The sequence below is a fragment of the Urocampus carinirostris genome, chromosome 10 (assembly GCF_059441175.1).
Source record: "Urocampus carinirostris isolate Australia breed hairy pipefish chromosome 10, RoL_Ucar_1.0, whole genome shotgun sequence".
NCBI classification, from domain to species: domain Eukaryota; kingdom Metazoa; phylum Chordata; class Actinopteri; order Syngnathiformes; family Syngnathidae; genus Urocampus; species Urocampus carinirostris.
The window spans coordinates 7,971,201-7,990,838 of NC_142358.1; the positions used below are offsets into that span (position 1 = coordinate 7,971,201).

General features: G+C 38.2%; 1 protein-coding gene across 3 annotated transcripts in view; it reads left to right on the top strand.

Annotated features, from left to right (window-relative positions):
- Nucleotides 1–19,638, top strand: part of LOC148357607 (muscleblind-like protein 1) — a 144,044-nt gene that overhangs the window by 41,047 nt on the left and 83,359 nt on the right. For all 3 annotated transcript variants that reach the window (XM_088345129.1, XM_088345128.1, XM_088345131.1), the window contains exon 2: nucleotides 10,119–10,777. In XM_088345129.1, the coding sequence (XP_088201255.1) occupies nucleotides 10,604–10,777 (174 nt within the window). In that variant the 5' untranslated portion in view covers nucleotides 10,119–10,603. The remainder of the gene's footprint in view (nucleotides 1–10,118; nucleotides 10,778–19,638) is intronic.

The window sequence follows — 19,638 nt, forward strand, 5'->3', positions numbered from 1 at the left end:
TTTTGGTGGCTGTGATTTTTGGACTGTGTGCTTCAATGAAAGACATTTAGTTTCAATCGTGGGACTTGATGATTGGTTTGGATTAATTTCGTGTTTTTTTATGTGTGTGCATGCGGCTTATATACAGGTGCGGCTTGTGTATGGACAAAATCGATTTTTCCCCTTAAAATGTAATGGGTGCGGCTTATAATCAGGTGCGCTCTATAGTCCGGAATTTACAGTAATTAGGAAGCGACTTAAGTCAAAGTTACAGTGTATGAAGGTAAAAATACACGGGTTCCCCTGACGTTGTGTCCTAAATGCGGTATTTTGAAGTCGAGTCGAAGTACAACTAAGTTGAGTAAAGTTAGTAGAGTTAGTCGAGAACCGGCTTCTTTGGCTCGGCTCACTAAAAGGAACCGGCTCTTTCGGGTCCTAAACGGCTCTTCAGGTTGTTTTTGCTTCTTTAATCCCAACATGACCAAATATTATGTAAAACTATGCACAAAATGACTTAAAAGAAGGGGGAATAGAAAAAAAAAGAAAAAAATACAGAAATGAAAAAGTAGTGAAAAGCTGAGAAAAAAAGAAGGAAAAATTTTGAAAAAAAGCCAGAAAAAAAGAAAAGAAAGAAACGTAGGAAAAAAGTAAATAGAGAACAAAAAGAAAAAAGTAACAGCTCTGAAAAAATAAACACAATGAGATTTTTTTAAAGGAATTTAAAAAAGGTGAAAAAAAACACAGAAAAAAAGAAGAAAAAGTTTGTGTTGTATTCAAATAATTTCCAATTATATAAAGTGAATCTTGTTGCCAGCATTGTATTTCCACTAAAAAATGTGATTAAGTACAGTTCTGTATCTTGCAACCGACTAAATAAGCCCCCAAAAACGTTAATATTATGAGACAAAATATATCAGGAAAAAAAAGGAAATGGATATCTTGTGAAAGAATTGTAAGAACAAACGACCTTTGTAGGCTGTACAACCTTTGCAATATTACATGAGTCAATTCGTTCAAAAGAGAAAAATAATTTTGCACTGCCGGAAACTCAGCAAAATGTGGACCACTTTTATGGATTTAGGACGCAGCTTGTCTTTAGGGTGGAAAGGTGGGTCCTGAAGTGAGGCCAGATGAGGACTACTAGCTTAAATGACAGTAGGTGTCCAAAATGGACGCCCGAGTCTCACCTTGTTGTTCTTGAGCCTCTGTGTCCACCGCAATAAAATAATTTTTAGCCCGGCATCAGATCAGTCGTCCTCTTGCAAAAGCACCGCTGGGTGTCGGCCTAAAGGTCAGCTCGGGTTCCCAAGCGCTTGTAATACGATGCGAATGCTTTTTGCAGCGTCAGTCGCTCGATCGGCGCCTCTTAGACCACTCGAATGACCCGGGCTAGCTTGCAAAGTGTGCCGCAAAACCTCGTCTAGTGCGCCACAGGAAATATCCCAATTCTATCTTTGCAAAAAAGGATGCCATTGTTCAGTATCTTTGCTTTCTTCAAGTGATTAGCTGAGTAACTAACTAACTAACTAACTTCATCTCATCTCATCAGCCGTACCGCTTATCCTCATTAGGGTCGCGGGGGGGCTGGAGCCCATCCCAGCCATCTCCGGGCAGTGGGCAGGGGACACCCTGAACTGGTTGCCAGCCAATCGCAGAACTAACTAACTTTTTAACACATTAATTTTCTGCTTATAAGGTAATGCAAGGAACTATATTTAATGACTTATTTTGTGTAATGAAGTTGTTAAAGGTTTCGCTGAAAAAAAAAATACAATTAATCAAAATGTTGCTCATTATTTTGCTGTTTTTATTTATTGTTTTACGAAAAAAGAAAAAAGAAACAGAAAAGGTTGGAACCATGTAAATCTTTTTTACGTTCCACGAATGATTTTAGGCTCATTTTAAGTATTTTGTTTTGTTTTTCTAGAAGAATTTAAAAAAGCAACGAAAATAAAAATAAATGAAGTTATTTTTGTTCCACAAATAATTTTATGCTTATTGTAAGTACTATTTTTGCTATTTTTCTACTAGATTCTAAGATGGCACTGGAAAAGTGGCGTTAAAATCTTTAATTTTTTGTTTTGCTGATTTTAATGACTTTACAAGAAAAAAAAAATTAGAACATTATTATTTTTTTTTTTTAATCCCACATGTAGTTTTCTTCATTTCAAGTATGATTCTACAATGGCATTCAGAAAAAAAAAAAGGAATTATCTTGAACATTATTTTGAAGATTTTATTCTTATTTTTTTGAAATAATTTAAGACAAAAAGAAATGTTAAAATGTCGTAAATCATTTTTTCCAAAGATATTTTATGTAAATTTTAAATATTTTATGTGTGAAATGGCACAGGAGAAATTAAAATAAATCAAATGAGAAAAAAGTTATTTAAATTTCAAAATATACTAAAAAAGTTAGGTCACAAATTTTTTTTGTACCAAAAATAGTTTTATTGTAATTTTGTTAATTATATAGAAGATTCAAAGATGGTGTTGACAATATAAAATAAAGTAAAAGTCTTGCACAATATTTTACTGATTTTAATCATTTTACAAATAAGTTGTTACAACACTGTTTATCATTTTTGTCACACAGATACATTTTGCCCGTTTTAAGTATTATTTTTGCTATTTCAAAGATGGCACGGAAGGAGAAAATAAAATAAATTAAATTAAGAAAAAAGTCTTGCTCATCATTTTGCTGAGTTATTTTACAAAAAAAGAAAATCCATAAATAAATGGAACATAGTAAAACATGTTTTGGTTCAACAGATAATTGTTGCTAATTTTATGTTTTTAATTTTGTGCTTTTTGTTGAAGTTTCTTTAATGGAACTAAACAAAAAACAAAGTAAACATTTTTCACATTATTTGTTTATAGTTATTCACAAAAGAACTGAAAAAGTAGAACGTAGTTAAACAGGGTATTTTTGGTTCAACAGATAAATGTTGTCCGTGTTAAGCATCAGTTTTTGCTATTTCTCTCGAAAAACAAGATAAAGATAGAGCAACATTTGAAAAACGGGTTGAAACTATACTAGTCAAGTCATATTATTACAGAAAAATGATTAAAATAAATGAATGACCACACATATTTAAATGTAAATGTAATTGTTGTATTTCGGCGACCTGATAATTTAAGCCTATTTTTAAAAAAGTACATGAAACTGTTGCTCAGATTGAATTTTTCAGCTGTTTGTGACCTCGATTTTTTTAATGGAAAAAAATATACTTTGGCGTAACAAATCTTAAAAAAACACTGGCTTTGTTGATGTTTGATTACAATAATATAGAATTAATAGATTGGTGTAACATTTCTTGCCTGCATATTTGATTAGCTTCATTTTGATAAATCCAAAGTAATCACTGTTGTCTGTATTGAGACCGTCAAATAATCCCATGGTGCCAAAAGAGCAACACCGTTATAGCTAGCGTGTTAGCGCCGGATCCAATGGCTTTCCGTAAACAAGGTGTCACATTATTGCGTTTGTTTGATAGCGCTAAGAGTCACAGGAAAGGTGACCTATGATATTATCACCATATTAGGGGAGATATTCAACATATCAGTGTTTCCCAACATTTTTTGAGCTAAGGCACACTATATTTTCAGGCAATTCTTTTAGGCACACCAGCCGTGAAACATTTTTTGAAATTTTATTCCGGACACTAGTTTAATTTATTGTGTACAAGCATATTGGCCCGACATTGCCAGGCTTGGTGTTGCCGGGCTTGGTGTTTCCGGGCTTGGTGTTTCCGGGCATTCTGCTTGAGTGAGGCTGTTGGGGCTATGGTTTGTTCAAAAGCGCCAGAGGGTCTACCAAGGAGTGCCAGAGAGCAGTTTGCAGCATGCAGCTCCAAAGCCGCATGTGCACGAAAGCCGATGTTTATCAGTTTTGTAGGTTATTAGTGTGGTTGCCTTGACACGAAACCTAGCTAAAGACACCCCCAGAGGGCTAAAGTACTACTGTGTAAATTTCAGCCGTTTCAGAGCCTATAGGCTACACACACACACACACACACACACACACACACACACACACACACACACACACACACACACACACACATGCGTATGTATATATATTATAAAGACTAGACTAGATGTTAATTCATGTTTTATTTTTCTAGGCTTAGTTCATTGATTTATCTAAATTGACGGTATATTTGTCGTTTTTTTCATTCGTAGTCAGCTTGGCATAGGAGATATTACACATTGTTTGCATTGGTGAGTAATTTTGCTGTCATTTTAGATTTAGCTACCGGTATATTTTTAACGAATTGTTAAGGTTTCATATATTTTCTAAAAAATATAAAGACAATAATATTGCGATGAGCAAAAAAAAAAAAAATCAGCCAGTGGAACAAAAAAATTAGCAAAACAAAAAAAATATTAAAACCAGCAAAATGATGTGCAATATTTTAACTTTTACTAAATTTGTTTTATTATTATTGCAATACAATCTTCAAGAGCTTTATCAGATTAAACACGTTCTTAACTATATTGCGCTTTATATGAGCAGATAATTAGTATATAAAGAGAAAAAATGAATTTGTTGCCATCTACTGATATGGATGAATGTTACAGTTACTCTTCTGCAGAAGGCAAAGATATTAAACATGCTTTTTTGCAAAGTTTAAATAGGGCAATTTCCTGTGGGACACTGTTAAAAATCTCACGGCAGACGAGTGAACCCCACCACACTGGTTGAAAACAGCTGCAATATACTGTATATTGTGTATATATAGCTGAAGGGAAAAAGTGAGGAATTATAATGCAGTACAATGTCTGTATTATACCTGTATTATGTTCTCCGAATGTATTGTGTTCTGCCACACTCAATTGTCACATCATCATGAGATATGTATTGAATAATTATAATGCTGTACTGCAATTCAAAAAGTAATCTTAGGAAGTTCAGGGGGAAAAAGGGAACAGGTACAATGAATCAATCATGTTTGAAAGTTAAATTATTTGTTTGATTACACTGCAAAAAAATCCATTTTTCAATCTTGTAGGATTTGTATTCATATCTAGATAATAAGATAAAATAGATAAATAAAGCACATTTCGAACTAACACTTTACATATTCTTTTCGCTATTTTGCTCGAAAAATACTGAAAAACATGTAAAAAAGAGAAATTACGCATAAAGTGAGCAAATATTGTGGTAGTTGGATTGGTATTTGTTGACCATGTACTATTGTGTATACACTGCAAAAAAGAAAAAAAAAAAACGGGGTAAGATTTTATTTTTTTGCATAGAATCCCGTTTTAACTCCTGATATTTTGATCCTGGCAGAATATGCAAGTACAAAATTACCCGTCCAAAAATAACCCACCGATGATGTCGAAAACGATGTTAGTTGCTTTTACACACTATTCAAGTTCGTCCAGTGGATCCAATGCAGTAATCAGATCTATTGCCCCCGGCAATGGGAAATAGCTGCTTGCATTATTCAAACACACACTGAGATGCTTATTGATATGCTTTATTGATGTATTTCCCCTCTAGTTCCTCCACACTCTCATTTATTTATGCAATAAGTTACCCCAAAAAAAATAATTGCAATTTTTCAGACCAGTAATGCAATTTTGAAGTGATTTTCAATATTATAAGTGCATTGTGCTAGTTTTTTTAGTACTTTACTTAATCATATTGACATGCTTCAACATTAAGAAAACAGCGCCCTCTTCTGTGGAGCTATGTCAGTGTTGCTGTCTGCTCATTGGGGTCTTTGGCATAGCGTACTGCTTTCAAACTTCGCGTGCCTTTATAAGATAGTGCTGTTTAGACTTGCTTCTTATTGGCCGGTGCCGTTTTAAAACCCAAATTGTAACAATTCGTGTTGCGATTATACAGTCGTACTACTTCACATTCCAATATCGATTACCGTAATTTCCGAACTATAAGTCACAGTTGTTTTTCATAGTTTGGGCGGGGGTGCGATTTACACTCCGGGGAGACTTATATGTGAAATTATCAACACAATATTTCATTGAGTTTTAATTTTTTATTAATGGTACTGTATGTCACTTCTCATGTTATTTTCACAATTAAACCACAAGAGGGCGCTATAGGCTGGTGTTGATCATTTTTGTGTGGGGGACATTTTTCAAAGTAAAAAGAGGAAAGGAAGTGGCTTATTGTTTTCTTCCCAAGTTGGAGGAGTAGTTTAACAGGAAAAGTAACACCAATTATTAATATTACTTTTAAGTGAAGAGGAGTGAAGCTGAATAATATTAATATTTTATGTTGCTACTGACGTATTGGAGGGTGTCTAAGGTGTGCACGTACGTGTAACGTTAGTGTACCATATTCTCTATTTCATATAAAATTGCCTTTCAAAATGACAAATGACATGTGTTTTTGGTGTTGGATTTTATCAAATAAATGTACCCCCGAAAATGCGACATTTTTGGCTGGTGAGACTTATACTCTGGAGAGACTTATGGTCTGGAAAATACGGCAGATTTCCGTTAATTGTGCCCTTTAATGACCCATTTTCTCACTTAGATAGATAGATAATTAGATAGATAGATAGATACTTTATTCATCCCCTAAGGGAAATTCACATTTCCAGCAGCATCCCTGAGCTGAGAACAGTACAATAATAAAGCCAAAAGAATACAATATACAAATACCCAGTGTGACGTGCAAATGCCCACTGTAGCGTGTTATATAAAGTAACTAAATAGTGCTACACAGAATACATATTGCAGTAAGATTCGGTAATATCGAATGTAGGTGGTGTGGTTTAATGTGGGCCTTTGCTCTGCCGGGTGGAGTTAAAGAGCTTCACGGCATGAGGAAGAAAAGATCTCTTCAGTCTGTCGGTACTACAAGACAGTGACAGCAGTCTGTCGCTGAAACTGCTCTTCTGTCTGGAGATAATGCTGGGTAGTGGATGCGATGGATTGTCCATGATTGACCTCAGCTTTTTCAATGCTCGTCTCTCAGCTACTGTTGTTAGGCTGTCCTTGCATGCTAACCACCCAGCTGCCGTGCCACCCTAAAAAACATTTATTTTTGAGATATGCATATTTTCTTCTTACATTTAATATTTAAATAAAGCTTAAGTTTTCCCACCTTTAAATTAGTATTCAAAAACATAAAAGAAAAACGTATTGCCAAAATATTTTTAACTGCAAGGTTTTTTTTGTCTTTAATTTGAATATATTTTTTTGATTCAACACATGTACTCCCTCATAAATGTGATTTTTCTTTCAAAAAAGTAGGATGTTTAGAAACGTTTAATGACATTACTCAACTTAAAGAAACTGACATGTTTGGCAGCCATTTTACTTCTACAGAAGCCTGAATGACTACTAGCTTGTTCAGGTGGTACCTACCTTCCACAACTGAGCCCTGCATGTGATGGTCGCCGAGTTCCGTTATACAGTAATCTTTGACTTTCCACTGTTTCCTTCTCCAGCCACTTGTCTGTCATTTGGCTTCAGGCTGTGGCTCACATCTATTGTAAATTGGTAGCTGCTCCATGTAAATAAAGCTTGCTTCATCTTTTAATGTCCCTCATCTTTTTAGTAGTTTCTCTCGCCTGCTGCTAAAATTAGCCGCTTTTACCACATCTGATCAACTCCAGCTATCCGTGTGTATCCAGCTCACTCTGTCTTTTGTATATAGGTAGGTTTCCAATTTTTACCGCGCAGTATCATTTCAGGCTTTCATAGCGAGTCTTCTTTGAATCCACACACTTCAGCTCCATTCTAAGCTACAACGACCTCTTGTGGTGAATTGTTACACACTGTCACTTCAAAGGTTTAGCTAACAATGGCGTATTCACAAACACATCTGCTCTAGTGAGCGTGGAATGAAGAAGTGATGTAACAACATGTGGGCTGTTGGCATAAGGGTGCTCACTTAGTGGTGATTTTTTTTCAGTGTGTGTGCGAGCAAGCTAGGTCAAAATGTGTTTCCATCTTTGGAGAGAGTATCATCGCTTTACTGTATTTAAGATTGGTGAGATGAGAAAGCTAGCGTCGCCTCTACCATTGGTATTATATTTTTGTTATGTGATTGGTCCGATCAACAGATGATTTGAGTCATGATTACAGAAAACAAAAATAACGTTCTTCAGTTTGGACTGAGGGTTCTGGATCAGAATCATGCACAGTTAAACGGATTTCAAGCCAGCATAGCATATGAGCTAGTCTGTCAAATAACTCACATTTGTTTTTGTAGAGTTACCGATATTGTTTTTTGTATGGGCATCTGTGGGTAGGAGTAATACATCTTCTTGAATACGCTCAGATATGAGTTAAAATCTAGAATTTAGACCGTGGGTCGTCAACCCATGATTTAGAAGCCGCATGCGGCTCTTTAGAGTCGGCGAGTGGCTTTCAATATGGTTCACGTAAAAGCACAAACATGACACAAGGACATTTGACATTTTCCAATGCTGTAAAAACATGTAGAATAAATTTACATTTCTACTACTTTGGCACATTGAGCGAGAGCCGAGCTTTGCAGGCCTTGGCTCCACCCCTTTCAAAGAAGCAGCCTCACAATGTAACTGCCTCTCGCTACACCCCTAATTTCAACACAGAAGTCAGATTAAATGGGTAACAACACAATCCTGTTATAGGGACTTTTTAGTAACAAAATAGCTTTTTTCATTAAGTGATTTGAGATTTTTGTCAGTGTCTATTTTTAATGACTTAGAGGTAGTGTTTTGTTGCTCAGGCCTGAGGATGGCTGCGTTTTTTTTGGTATGAAGAGAGAGAGAGAAAAGGATGCTGCCGTGTTTTACCTATGCATTGACTTGTTTGACATTTGCACGGATATGGAACTGTATTAATTAGATTTTTACTTTTACTTTACCTTTTTTTGTATAAATGCATGCTTTGTTTTTTTGCCCAAATAAGAGCACGCAATGCATGTTCCATTGTGTTTTTTTTTTCCGATCAATCATTATTTGTTCAATCAATTGGTTACGGTTCACTATGTGAGTGCCTTCTCTCTATTCCTTAATAATCACAAGCTTTGTTTTCATGGTCGTAATGTTTTTGCTTCTCCCCTTAGAATCACTGTAAGCCATTGGCCCATAGTACAAAAAATACAGTATTGTATCGTCAACTCGCATAGTCTTTGTAAAGCACTCACAATCCTTTACTGAATGAATAGAAAGGCATTGTTGGAGGTAGTTCAGCCAATAGCTTTTTCATGATGCTGTGATACACACCAATAGCAGACCAGCATTTTATATGGTATCGATCAATAGCAGGCAGGGATTTTTGAGATTTGTTAAGTCATACACATGAACAGAAAGTTTGATTTTGGGGACACAAAATAATTTGTTGTTGTGGTTGTGGAATGGGGAAAATGCCGTAAAGAGGGGCCAAAAAACGTGTTATTCTACACCGTAAAGTTAAACTGTAGTAAGGTGGGACAGGAGTATCCCGGGAGTCTAATGTATATTGCATTTTTTTCATCATAGCACTACTCCCAAAATCAGTGTTTTTCCCAACTGGTGGGTTAGGGTTTGGGAGCGTTTTCAGTAGGCCGGTAGCCTTTGCTTTGGTTAAATAAAGCTAAGGAATACAAATAATTCAGGGTCAATAACACTCCCTAACAGTAGAGGGCAACAATGCCCGGCAAATGCGAGTTGACCCCTGCTATTTCTTACCACAGAAAAAGACTGTTTACGCATGTTATGGCCAAGGATATAACAGATATGGAGTTAATTATATTTAAGACAAACATTTTGGATTTTATTCAAAGTACAGCAATTGACCATTAAAGGTAATGTAATTACTAAGTAGTCTTGTTTTTGGTTGGGATTTTTTAATTTTGTCTCTGCTTTAAACTGTGTAATCATTTCATTCGAAAAGTAAGAATTTTTCTTTCTAGATTTTGACTTGCAGCTTGTCATTATAGGGATTGTAGGTCCTTAAGTCAGACATGTTGTGGTACACTGCCCTAATTTTCTTCATTAATGTGTTAGCATAGAATAAGAATACATGTAGGATAGATTGCAGATGTAAATGATTCCTAAATGCTGCAGAATTTGTAAAAAAAAATTGACACCAAGTATCAATTTCAAGCCACACTGTATTTCGCTGCAAAAATCTAATCCTATTTGTACATTGCCCCACTGACACGATTGCATCCTTCTGCACAGAGAGAAGAATCATCTTACTCCCTCCTTTGTGGCCTTTCGGAGTCCGCCGATCCCTGCCACAATTGTCAACACCGCCGTCTCTCTGATTCGGCCCCGTCGGGCCCCTCCCTCGCCCTGCAGATAAAGCTGCTGAGAAGGAACCGATACAATCGGCTGCCGTGAGCGGGAAGAAGATCTTCGCTCTTTCATCGTCTTCCACCACACCCTTCTCTTCCTCGTCGCCACTTCCCATAATGGATCAATAATGTTTTACCGTCCTCCGATATTCGACCGCTGAAGCCTTCCTATTCGAGGAAAGCAGGCCCTGAGGATGGGCTACAGGTGGTAGAGCCTCAAGATCCCCCTGCCCCTTTCTCTGCTCGGATCCCCACAAAGACCTTCAGAGCCTACCTTCTCCCATGTCATTGACTTGCCCTCCTCATCAGCAACAAACGGGCGTGGTCACGAGTGCAGCGGCTGGATAATCCTCCATCTTTTCCCCTGAAATGGCGGTAAACGTGACGCCCATCAGGGACACCAAGTGGTTGACTTTGGAAGTTTGTCGAGAGTTCCAGAGAGGAACGTGCTCCAGGCCAGACAACGAGTGCAAGTTTGCTCACCCTGCCAAGAGCTGCCAAGTGGAAAACGGTCGAGTCATTGCCTGCTTTGACTCGCTCAAGGTGAGTTTGACAAACAAGTCGTCATTGCAACATTCGTCACTGTCCTCGTTGCTGTTTTTGAGGTTGATTTTTTTTTTTTACGACTCCCGATTGAGACGACGGTTGTCTGTGGCGACACTTTGGTGATTTATAACGGTGGGATACTCAGGACATTTATCTGTTGTCTGAAGTCGGAGATGATCTGTTGTCCACTTGATGGTTCATTTCACACAATGCTTTTGGTGTGACGTGACTTGTGGTATGGTGGAGTTAGGGGGCGGATGCCGAGGGAGGAAGAGACACAGATTCAAATTAAACGTGATTTTAAAACATATACTTGCGAGGATTGTTAAGCTCTTAGAAAGTGTATATAAAACTACTATACGTTTGCAGAAAAGGAATAAATAACATTAGAAATATGCATGTAAAATGGCATTTGTTTTACCTTGGGTTTAACTTGACTTGAGCTGGTATGGTGGAGTTAGTGGGTGGATGCAGGGGAGGATGAGAAAGCAGATTAAAATTTAAATAATCCATTTGCGAGGATTTGCATGCTCTTAGATTACTTTGTTATTCTAAACAACTTTTTATTCTTAGGATTCTGTTGTGAGGGTAACAATGCGTTTACCGTCTTTGTATTTCTTGATAATTGTAAGCCTTATTTCCATGGTATCATCATCTTGCTTCTCCCTTTAGCGTCACTGCAATTTTTGGGACCCATACTTTAGCAAATTACCAAATATATATATTGAGAAAAGAGAGGGAAATGTGTTATGGGAGTTGAGAGAAAATTTAAATGAAAACTGATTTTAGAACATCAACTTGCGAGAATTGTCATGCATTTGGAAGACTTCACTGCTTCTATTCTCCTTTAGTGTCCTAATTAAGTGTCGGTTAAGAACGTATTCCTTAGCAAGGGTAACGATAAGAAAGTCTTTATTTTTCTTGATAATAACCAGCTTTGTTTCCATGGTTATCATTTTCTTCCCTCTCCATGAAGCATCACTGCGAGACTTGGGACCCATAGCTAAACAAATGAAAGCTTTTCACCCGATATTCTGAACTGAACAAAGAAATAAAAATGAAGCATTATGAAAAGAAGCCAATAACATATCAGCAACTTCATGAAGTAGTGACCCAAACCAATAAAAAAACTAGAATTTTATTTGACACTTGGCAATAGCAGACCTGTATCTCAAAGACGATTAAAGCGAGTGACTCACACATTCATAAACGATTGAATTTTTTGAAGTTTGAATTTTGTTCATAAGATTTGTTGTTGATGTCATACGGTGGGGAAAGTGCTGTAAAAAAAAGGCAGAAAATCATCCCAATCGTCGATTGGTTACGGCCATGCAATTTAGCAAGGGTAGCATATTTTGTGCCTTATTGTTCTTCTGGATAATGACTAGCTTTGTTTCCATTCTTATCATGTTTTTGCTTTTCCCTTGAGCATCACTGCAAGCCTTGGGACGCACAGATAATAACTTCAGTTAAAAAAAAATATTGTTAATTGCATTGCAGACTCACAAAACATAGGAGATTATGAGTTAAATAAAGAGAAAGGCAATGTGAGCCAATAGCAGATCAGCATTTTTTATGGCATAGACTGATAGCAGACAAGCATCTTTGATATATATAACTTGTCATTCACACAAATACTCCAATGTTTTAATTTTTGGGCACATTAAGTAATTTGTCGTCATTGTCTCATAGTGGGGACAAAGCCCAAACAAAGGGCCAAAAAATATTGGATTCCACATCTAAAAGTGAAAACACAAAGGCATGGATGCTATATAGCGTAGGTTTGATGTGGAATTTTCAGACACGCTAACACAAACCCTTATGTCCGTAATCTTGTCTTTGACCGCTATGTTTTGCAAACTCATGTAGACCTCCCCCAAGTCATTTTTGGAACTATAAATGTTCCATTCGTCAAGAAGAGAAAATCATACTCAGCGTTAGGAGAGTTACTTTAAAAATGTTACATCTACAGAGACCTGTTGCTACTTTGCACTTTGGTTATAGCTGGCTCACTCCTTCTCGGTATTTGAATTGAATTGTCTTTATTGTCTTTTGATTTCAACATATTGTTTATTGTTGTCAGAAAGAGCACACAGCAAGTTCCTGCACTGGGCAGATTGTGTTTGCGTCTATTGGGTGGGCGTGACTGTTTGCATACGCATACGGGACTGTGATAGGCTCGTGTAGCTTTTAGCAGCTAGTTTCATTGAAAATAAATTCATCAATCATATTGGACTCTAAGGAAAGTCAAACGAAGAAGAAATGCTTATCTCTACTGCGTGCTTTATAGATTGGTATAGGGTAAAGGAATCGACAGAGGTGGCGTCGGGAGAGAAAGCAGTAGCAAGGCTGAAGGTCCGGCCTACTGCTACGGCTAAGCTAACAACCCTCACAAACTACCCCTGCAAAGCCTGTATTTCAGCAACGCCAGATCTATTAACCATGAAAAAAATGACCTGGGACTCTTTTATTTTAATCATCGAGGAGACGTGGATGAAGTCGAGGACACCTGATGCTATTGCAAAGCTAGCCAACCGCCCTCCAATTTTGTTTTACTTTTGTATAATGACAATGAAACCATCCTTTCATCTGAATTCTTTTGTTGCGTGTTATTATTTGTCGATCCACAGTTATTTTTTTGTTACAGTTGTATACTCTCAGTCGGTAATGACGTCATGTCTAGGTAAGTTTAACCCTTTGGAGGCTTGTATGATGGTGCAATGCTGCTTTTCGGATTTTCACTTTTGCAGGTGCTTCCAGTCCCCTTTAATCATCGAAAACGTATACCATTACTCCCCAAACTTTATCATACAGTATGCTTTGTTGGACATTACACATTTTTTAGTGTAAGCTTTTACCAATAAAGATACAGCATTTTCTTCATGTAAATGGATATTGCCTTATTATCTATGACTGCACTGTGCTCATTTGGTTGCTGTCTTGAAGACAACGAGAGATTGTTTCCAATTGAAACTTCAGTGAGTTGACAGCATTTGTGTTGAGAGACCACTGGGTCAAAAAGTTCTCTCCTTTTATAATTCTGTTTCTTACCTTTGCGTATCGGAGGGTGCTGGCCTGGACTCAAAGAGAAAGTCCTTTCTCAATTACTGTGTGCTTCAGCAGCTTGAAACAAGTGAGCGCTTTGAGCTGAAAGTCTTTGTTCATACTTATGTCTGTGTTTGTGAACATTTTTGTTTATGCATGGACAAAATGTAACCGCTGGGCCCTGAACGAGATTGTTACCATATAAAGCAGCAGCATTTAAGTATACAGTGGAACCTCGGTTCTCGACCCTAATCCGTTCCAGAACCCTGTTCGAAAACCGATTTGTTCAATCACCAAAATCATTTTCCCATTAAAAAAAAATAAAAATCGTTATAATCTGTTCCAACACCCTTAATGTTTAGCAAGAACGTAAACATGAAGCTAACCCAGGCTAATCGTACGTTCGCGTTAGATAAAGAAATATATTTATGAATTGGAAAATAATTATGAATTGGATTTCTTACCTTTGTGGTGGTCAGTAGAAGGCACATGCTGTATTCCCTAGCAAGATCGGAAACTCGCACACCTCTTTCATATTTAGCTATTATGTCTTTCGTAAAGGCAATAGTTGTACGAACAACTTTTCTTTTTTCACCTGTCCTGCTTGCACCGACCTTTTTTGGAGGCATAGTTAGGGGCTAAAATTTATTAAAAGCGGAAGTAAAAAGAGGCAAGTGCGCACGTGAAAACAGTTGGTCACGAGTGGTGGGGGCAATCTACACAATCTACACCCGTACGTCGCTCAGCATCGCACTCTAGCGTACGCACTCACGCATTACCGGCGTTCGAACTCCGAATTTTTGACCGAACAGCGAAGCAAGAATTTTTCGAAATTTTTGGTCGAACATCGATTTGTTCAAACTGAGAGGCGTTCGAAAACCGAGGTTCCACTGTACTCTAAAATCACAAATTTAAATTGACAGCTAACGTGGCTTTCGTTGGTCAGCAAGATGGCGTCCGGCTCTACCAAGAGTCTCTAAAGGAAAAAAGTTATAGAAAAATATAAACTGTAAAGAGAAATGCAAAGATAATCTCCACCCTACAACAATTTACAATTGCTAACAATTTAAATATATCACAAACTATTCATGAAATACAGTAGTCCTCTGGGATACGACGTTAATCTGTTCTACGGTGGGGATCACGAAGCGAAATAACCATATAGCGGAGATTAGAAGCCTTTGGTAATTAGCTAATATGTTTCCAACCCCATGTCCACTAGTTCAAAGCATTCAACCTTTACAGTACAGTGGAACCTCGGTTTTCGAACGCCTCTCAGTTCGAACAAATCGGAGTCGGACCAAAAATTTCGAGAAATTCTTGCTTCACTGTTGGGTCAAAAAATCGGAGTTCGAACGCCGGTAATGCGTGAGTGGGTACGCTAGGGTGCGATGCTGAGCGGCGTACGGGTGTAGATCGCTCTTTTCTTGACCAACTGTTATTGCGTGCGGACGTGCTTCGTTTTGCTTTCGCTTTTAATATAGGTGTACGAAGTGTTTTAGCCCCTAATTATGCCTCCGAAGAAAGACAGTGCAAGCAGCAAAGTTGCTACAGGTAAAAAAAAAAAGTAGTGCGTACAACTATTGCATTTAAGAAAGAAATAATAGCAAAATATGAAGGAGGTGTGCGAGTGTCTGAACTTGCTAGGGAATACCCCACCGTCCACCTGCGCCTTCTGCTGACCACCACAAAGGTAAGAAATCCTATTCATAATTATTTTCTTTATCTTTTTTTTTAATTTTACAAGTTCATGTTAGTGTAATCTTTCGTACGGAAGATTACGATAACGCGAACGTACGATTAGCCTGGGTTAGCTTTATGTTGACGTTAAACATTCAAGGTAAACATTCAGGGTGTTGGAACGGAGCCCAACATTCAGGGTGTTGGAACGCAGCCCCCTTTCCAATGAACCGCTCACCACTTGTTGTGGAGACCCGGGTGCTAAATGACTTGTAAACGACCTCATTTTTAAATTTTTACACGTTCATGTTTGCGTAATCTTTCGTACTAAAGATTACGATAACGCGAACGTACGATTAGCCTGGGTTAGCTTTATGTGGACGTTAAACATTCAGGGTGTTGGAACGGATGAAAACGATTTACATTATTTTTAATGGGAAAAATGATTTCGATGATTGAACAAGTCGGTTTTCGAACAGGGTTCTGGAACGGATTATGGTCGAGAAACGAGGTTCCACTGTATATACATTTTAAACATTAGTAACAAAATGTATATAGTAAGTACTACTTATGTGCGGTCTGCAGATATATATTTTCAGGTAATATCATAAATGTGTAAATAAAGGAAAAATAAATGGGTATTCACCTTTGGTGTGACGCGACTTGAGCTGGTACAGTGGATTAGGGGGTATATGAGTAAAATGATAACTAAATTTAAAACATGCACTTGCGAGGATTGCCCTTAGAGGACTAGTTTGATTTAATCACATCTTTATTTAAGATTGTAGTCCCAGTTGTCGATTGGTTACTGCCATATTCCTTAGCGAAGTTAACGATGCATGTGCCTTTTTAGTACTTCTTAAAAATCGCAAGCTTAATTTCCATGGTTATCATTTTCTTGCTTTGCCCTTTAGCATTACTGCAAGACTTTGGGAACCATAGCTAAGCAAATGAAAGTTTGTTTCACGAGATTCCTAACCAAACTAAGAGAGAGAAAGGGAGCACCCAATAGCATATTGGCGAATCTTCTTAAATGACATCAACCATTAGCTGAAAGGCATCTTGGACACATGAGGAATGCTAATTGCGCAGTCAAATACACGAACACCACAAAGGTTTTGTAAGTTTTTTGGTTACACAAACACATTTGTTGTTGATGTCGTATCGTGGGCCTTAAAAAGTGGTCCGAAAAACATTCTATTTCACATCGTAATGCAGAAATATCAGCAGTTAGGAATGCCATATCCTTGGCGAGTACTGTAACTCTGAAACCATATAAAAAGCCATTGAATGTTGTGTTCACTGAGTATAAGTAGGAGGCAGTATTTGTTTGTGTGTCCCTATGCAATTGTATACGAACATCTGTGAATCCAATCGAGAGATTCATTTTATTACCCAACTCGAATTCTCCAAGTGTGATCTGGCTAGAGTTTTCTTTCACAGCAGTTGAAAAACTGGAAAGGTAGAAGAGGCGAATTGGGGGCAGCAACATACTGTGTTGTTTATGTTTGGGAGTATACGTGAGAGTGTGTGTTTTATTTTGAGGTCACGCAGCATAGTGGGGTGTTCTCGGAAAGCTCGGCAATTGACTCTATTTTTTGCCCTGGCAGCGAGACAACACACTCCCACTCGGCGGCTCGGTTTTCTCGCTCAACCAAGGATGAGGGAAGGAAAACATGGCAGGAGGGATAGACGCGAACACTCGCTGAATGAGGTGGAAAGGTTATGTAAATTAGTTTTCATGTGAAGCAGAGGAGAGGGACATTTTTTTCTTGTGGAAGTAAATGGATTTTGGATGAAGTCCTCAGAGAGGACAAATAATGTTATACAGTATTCCCTAGCTTTTTATGGTTCATCTGTTCCATAACCAGGTGCAACAAGTGATTTTTTCCGAATTTGGAACCAACTTAAAACTCAAATCGTGAATGTAAATGCTTCAGGGGTTCAGGCCCAATTTATGTGGGGGCCGCTGGAGCTAGGGTCCCGTTGGGGTTGGACCAAAAGAGGTTTTCAACAAATTAAAGCGCTGAAAAAAGATTACACTGTTCTTAAAGGGACAGTGTTTAATATTTGCCCACTAAAAGTCCCTCTATTTTGTAGTGCAACCAAAGATGAACCCTATGAAGAACAAGGAAGAATACCAATTACAGACACTCAAAGTCATCAAAAAGCACTCTTTTTCTTTACACTTTTTTACACATTTTTTCATCAAAAAGAAAAAAGAAGATAAAAATAAAATAAGAATCAGAAAAAGGAAAATAAATAAACCTAGCAAAAAAAAAAAAAAAAAGGAAAGGAAAGTCAGAATACAAAGAAAAAAACTGAAAAGAAAAGGGTATGGGAGAACACACTTCTGTCGGGGCATGGCAGCTGTTTTTTACTGCTCTTTCTGCCTGGAAAGAACTGTACTTGTGCAGATGATCTATTGTCCCTAAATACCACATTGCTGCAAACAAGGACTGGCAGAGTGCCCTTTTTTTAGGCTTGGTACCTTTTTTTTGTTGTTGTTTCCATCTGCAATGAACTGCACTCGCGTGGCCGTAAACCTTTATCCCAGTTCTCTATTGTTGCGTTGAAAGCAGGGCCGTAACTGCAAATTTGTATCACACGTTGCGACTCTTTTTTTCCCTGTTTTTCCGCCTAAAATGAACATCAACTGTGCGGTTGCGATCCGTTATTACCGGCCTGAGCGAGGGCTGGTACAGCACATTTTTTTCAGTTTGGGCAGCTGGAGCATACCTTGTTACCTAACCTGAACTGCAGTGTTTTGGCGCGTGCTATTGTGCCCCGTCTATAATGTTGCACTGTTTTGTCCACGATCCATAATCCCCAATCGATTTTTGCTGCGAGCAAGGCAGAGTGAACTTTTAAAGGAAGGCAGGCCAGAGCTAATTTTTTTTTGTGGTTCGGGTCACTGAAGCAAGCCCTGTAACTCGTCTAGAATGAGCTGCACTGTTTAAGCCGTGATCCATTATCCGTGATCCAAAGGACTATTTATGAGAGTGGGGGGCCAAAATAGCAAATTGGTGTCACATACAGCGCGATGCAGCTCTTTTTTTCCGTTCTTTTTGCCTGAAGTGCACACCACCCGTGCAGGGGCGCATCATTATTCCCAATCGGCCGGAAGAGCACGTGTTTGAAATGTAAGGTGTACTTCACGGGTTTTTACATACTGCGGGTGTGTTTTAGTTTCCATTAACCACAATAAGCGAGGGATTACAGTACTTCACTGCATTTATTTTCAATTGGAGATCATGCAAATATTCACTTATCTATCGAGCTCAAAGCATTAAGGACGAGTTAAGAGGGTTGAGTGAAGAGGTGCTGCATCCTTTAATGTGCCATCATAGCAAAATAAGTGCTCCAGTGCTGTGTGGCTCAAGTGGCCACCGTGCATCGGAATCCCAGTTCTATTTAACAGCAAGCACCGTGCAATTTGGCTGTTATCTGATTGGCAGGCCGTGTAACAGGAGAGCCGAGCTGGAAGTCCATCAAGCCGACCGTAGCTTACCTTGGCTTAAAGATGAGCCGGCTTCTGCTTCAGCTGGTCTCTGTAATACCATCATTATTATTATAAATGGGGCCTGCATGGCTGCCGGGATGCCTGCGCAGGGTTCGGTAGGTACAGGTAAGACAGGAGTGGACAAATGGGGCCTGCTTAGACCATGAAAACAGACCCTGCACAGCATGCCAGGGCATTCCACAGCATGCTTCCCTGACAGTTTGATATATTTGCGTGGACTCATAATACACATTCAGGGACGAAAGGGGGGGTCGGGCTTCAGGCAAGATATACAGTTTTAGACCCAATGTCCTCTCGTTTAGGAAGGTCTGTTGCTGATAACAAATATGCAAATATATTCAGGGTACACATTGACCCTCATACTCACACACAAAAATAATTGCTTGGATTTAGAGTCTCTGCATTATAGCGGAATGTCTGACAAATCCGGAGTACCTTGAATAAGGACCAGCACAAGAAGAACATTTGACTTGTATACAGATGCTCGAATAGAAATTGTAACCTGACTCTCTTGACTGTAAGACAAATGTGAATGCTACTAACCTGCCTATGGTGCACACCAGTGAAACAGCTCATTATGAATCTATAAAGAACGTACTTCAAATCCTAT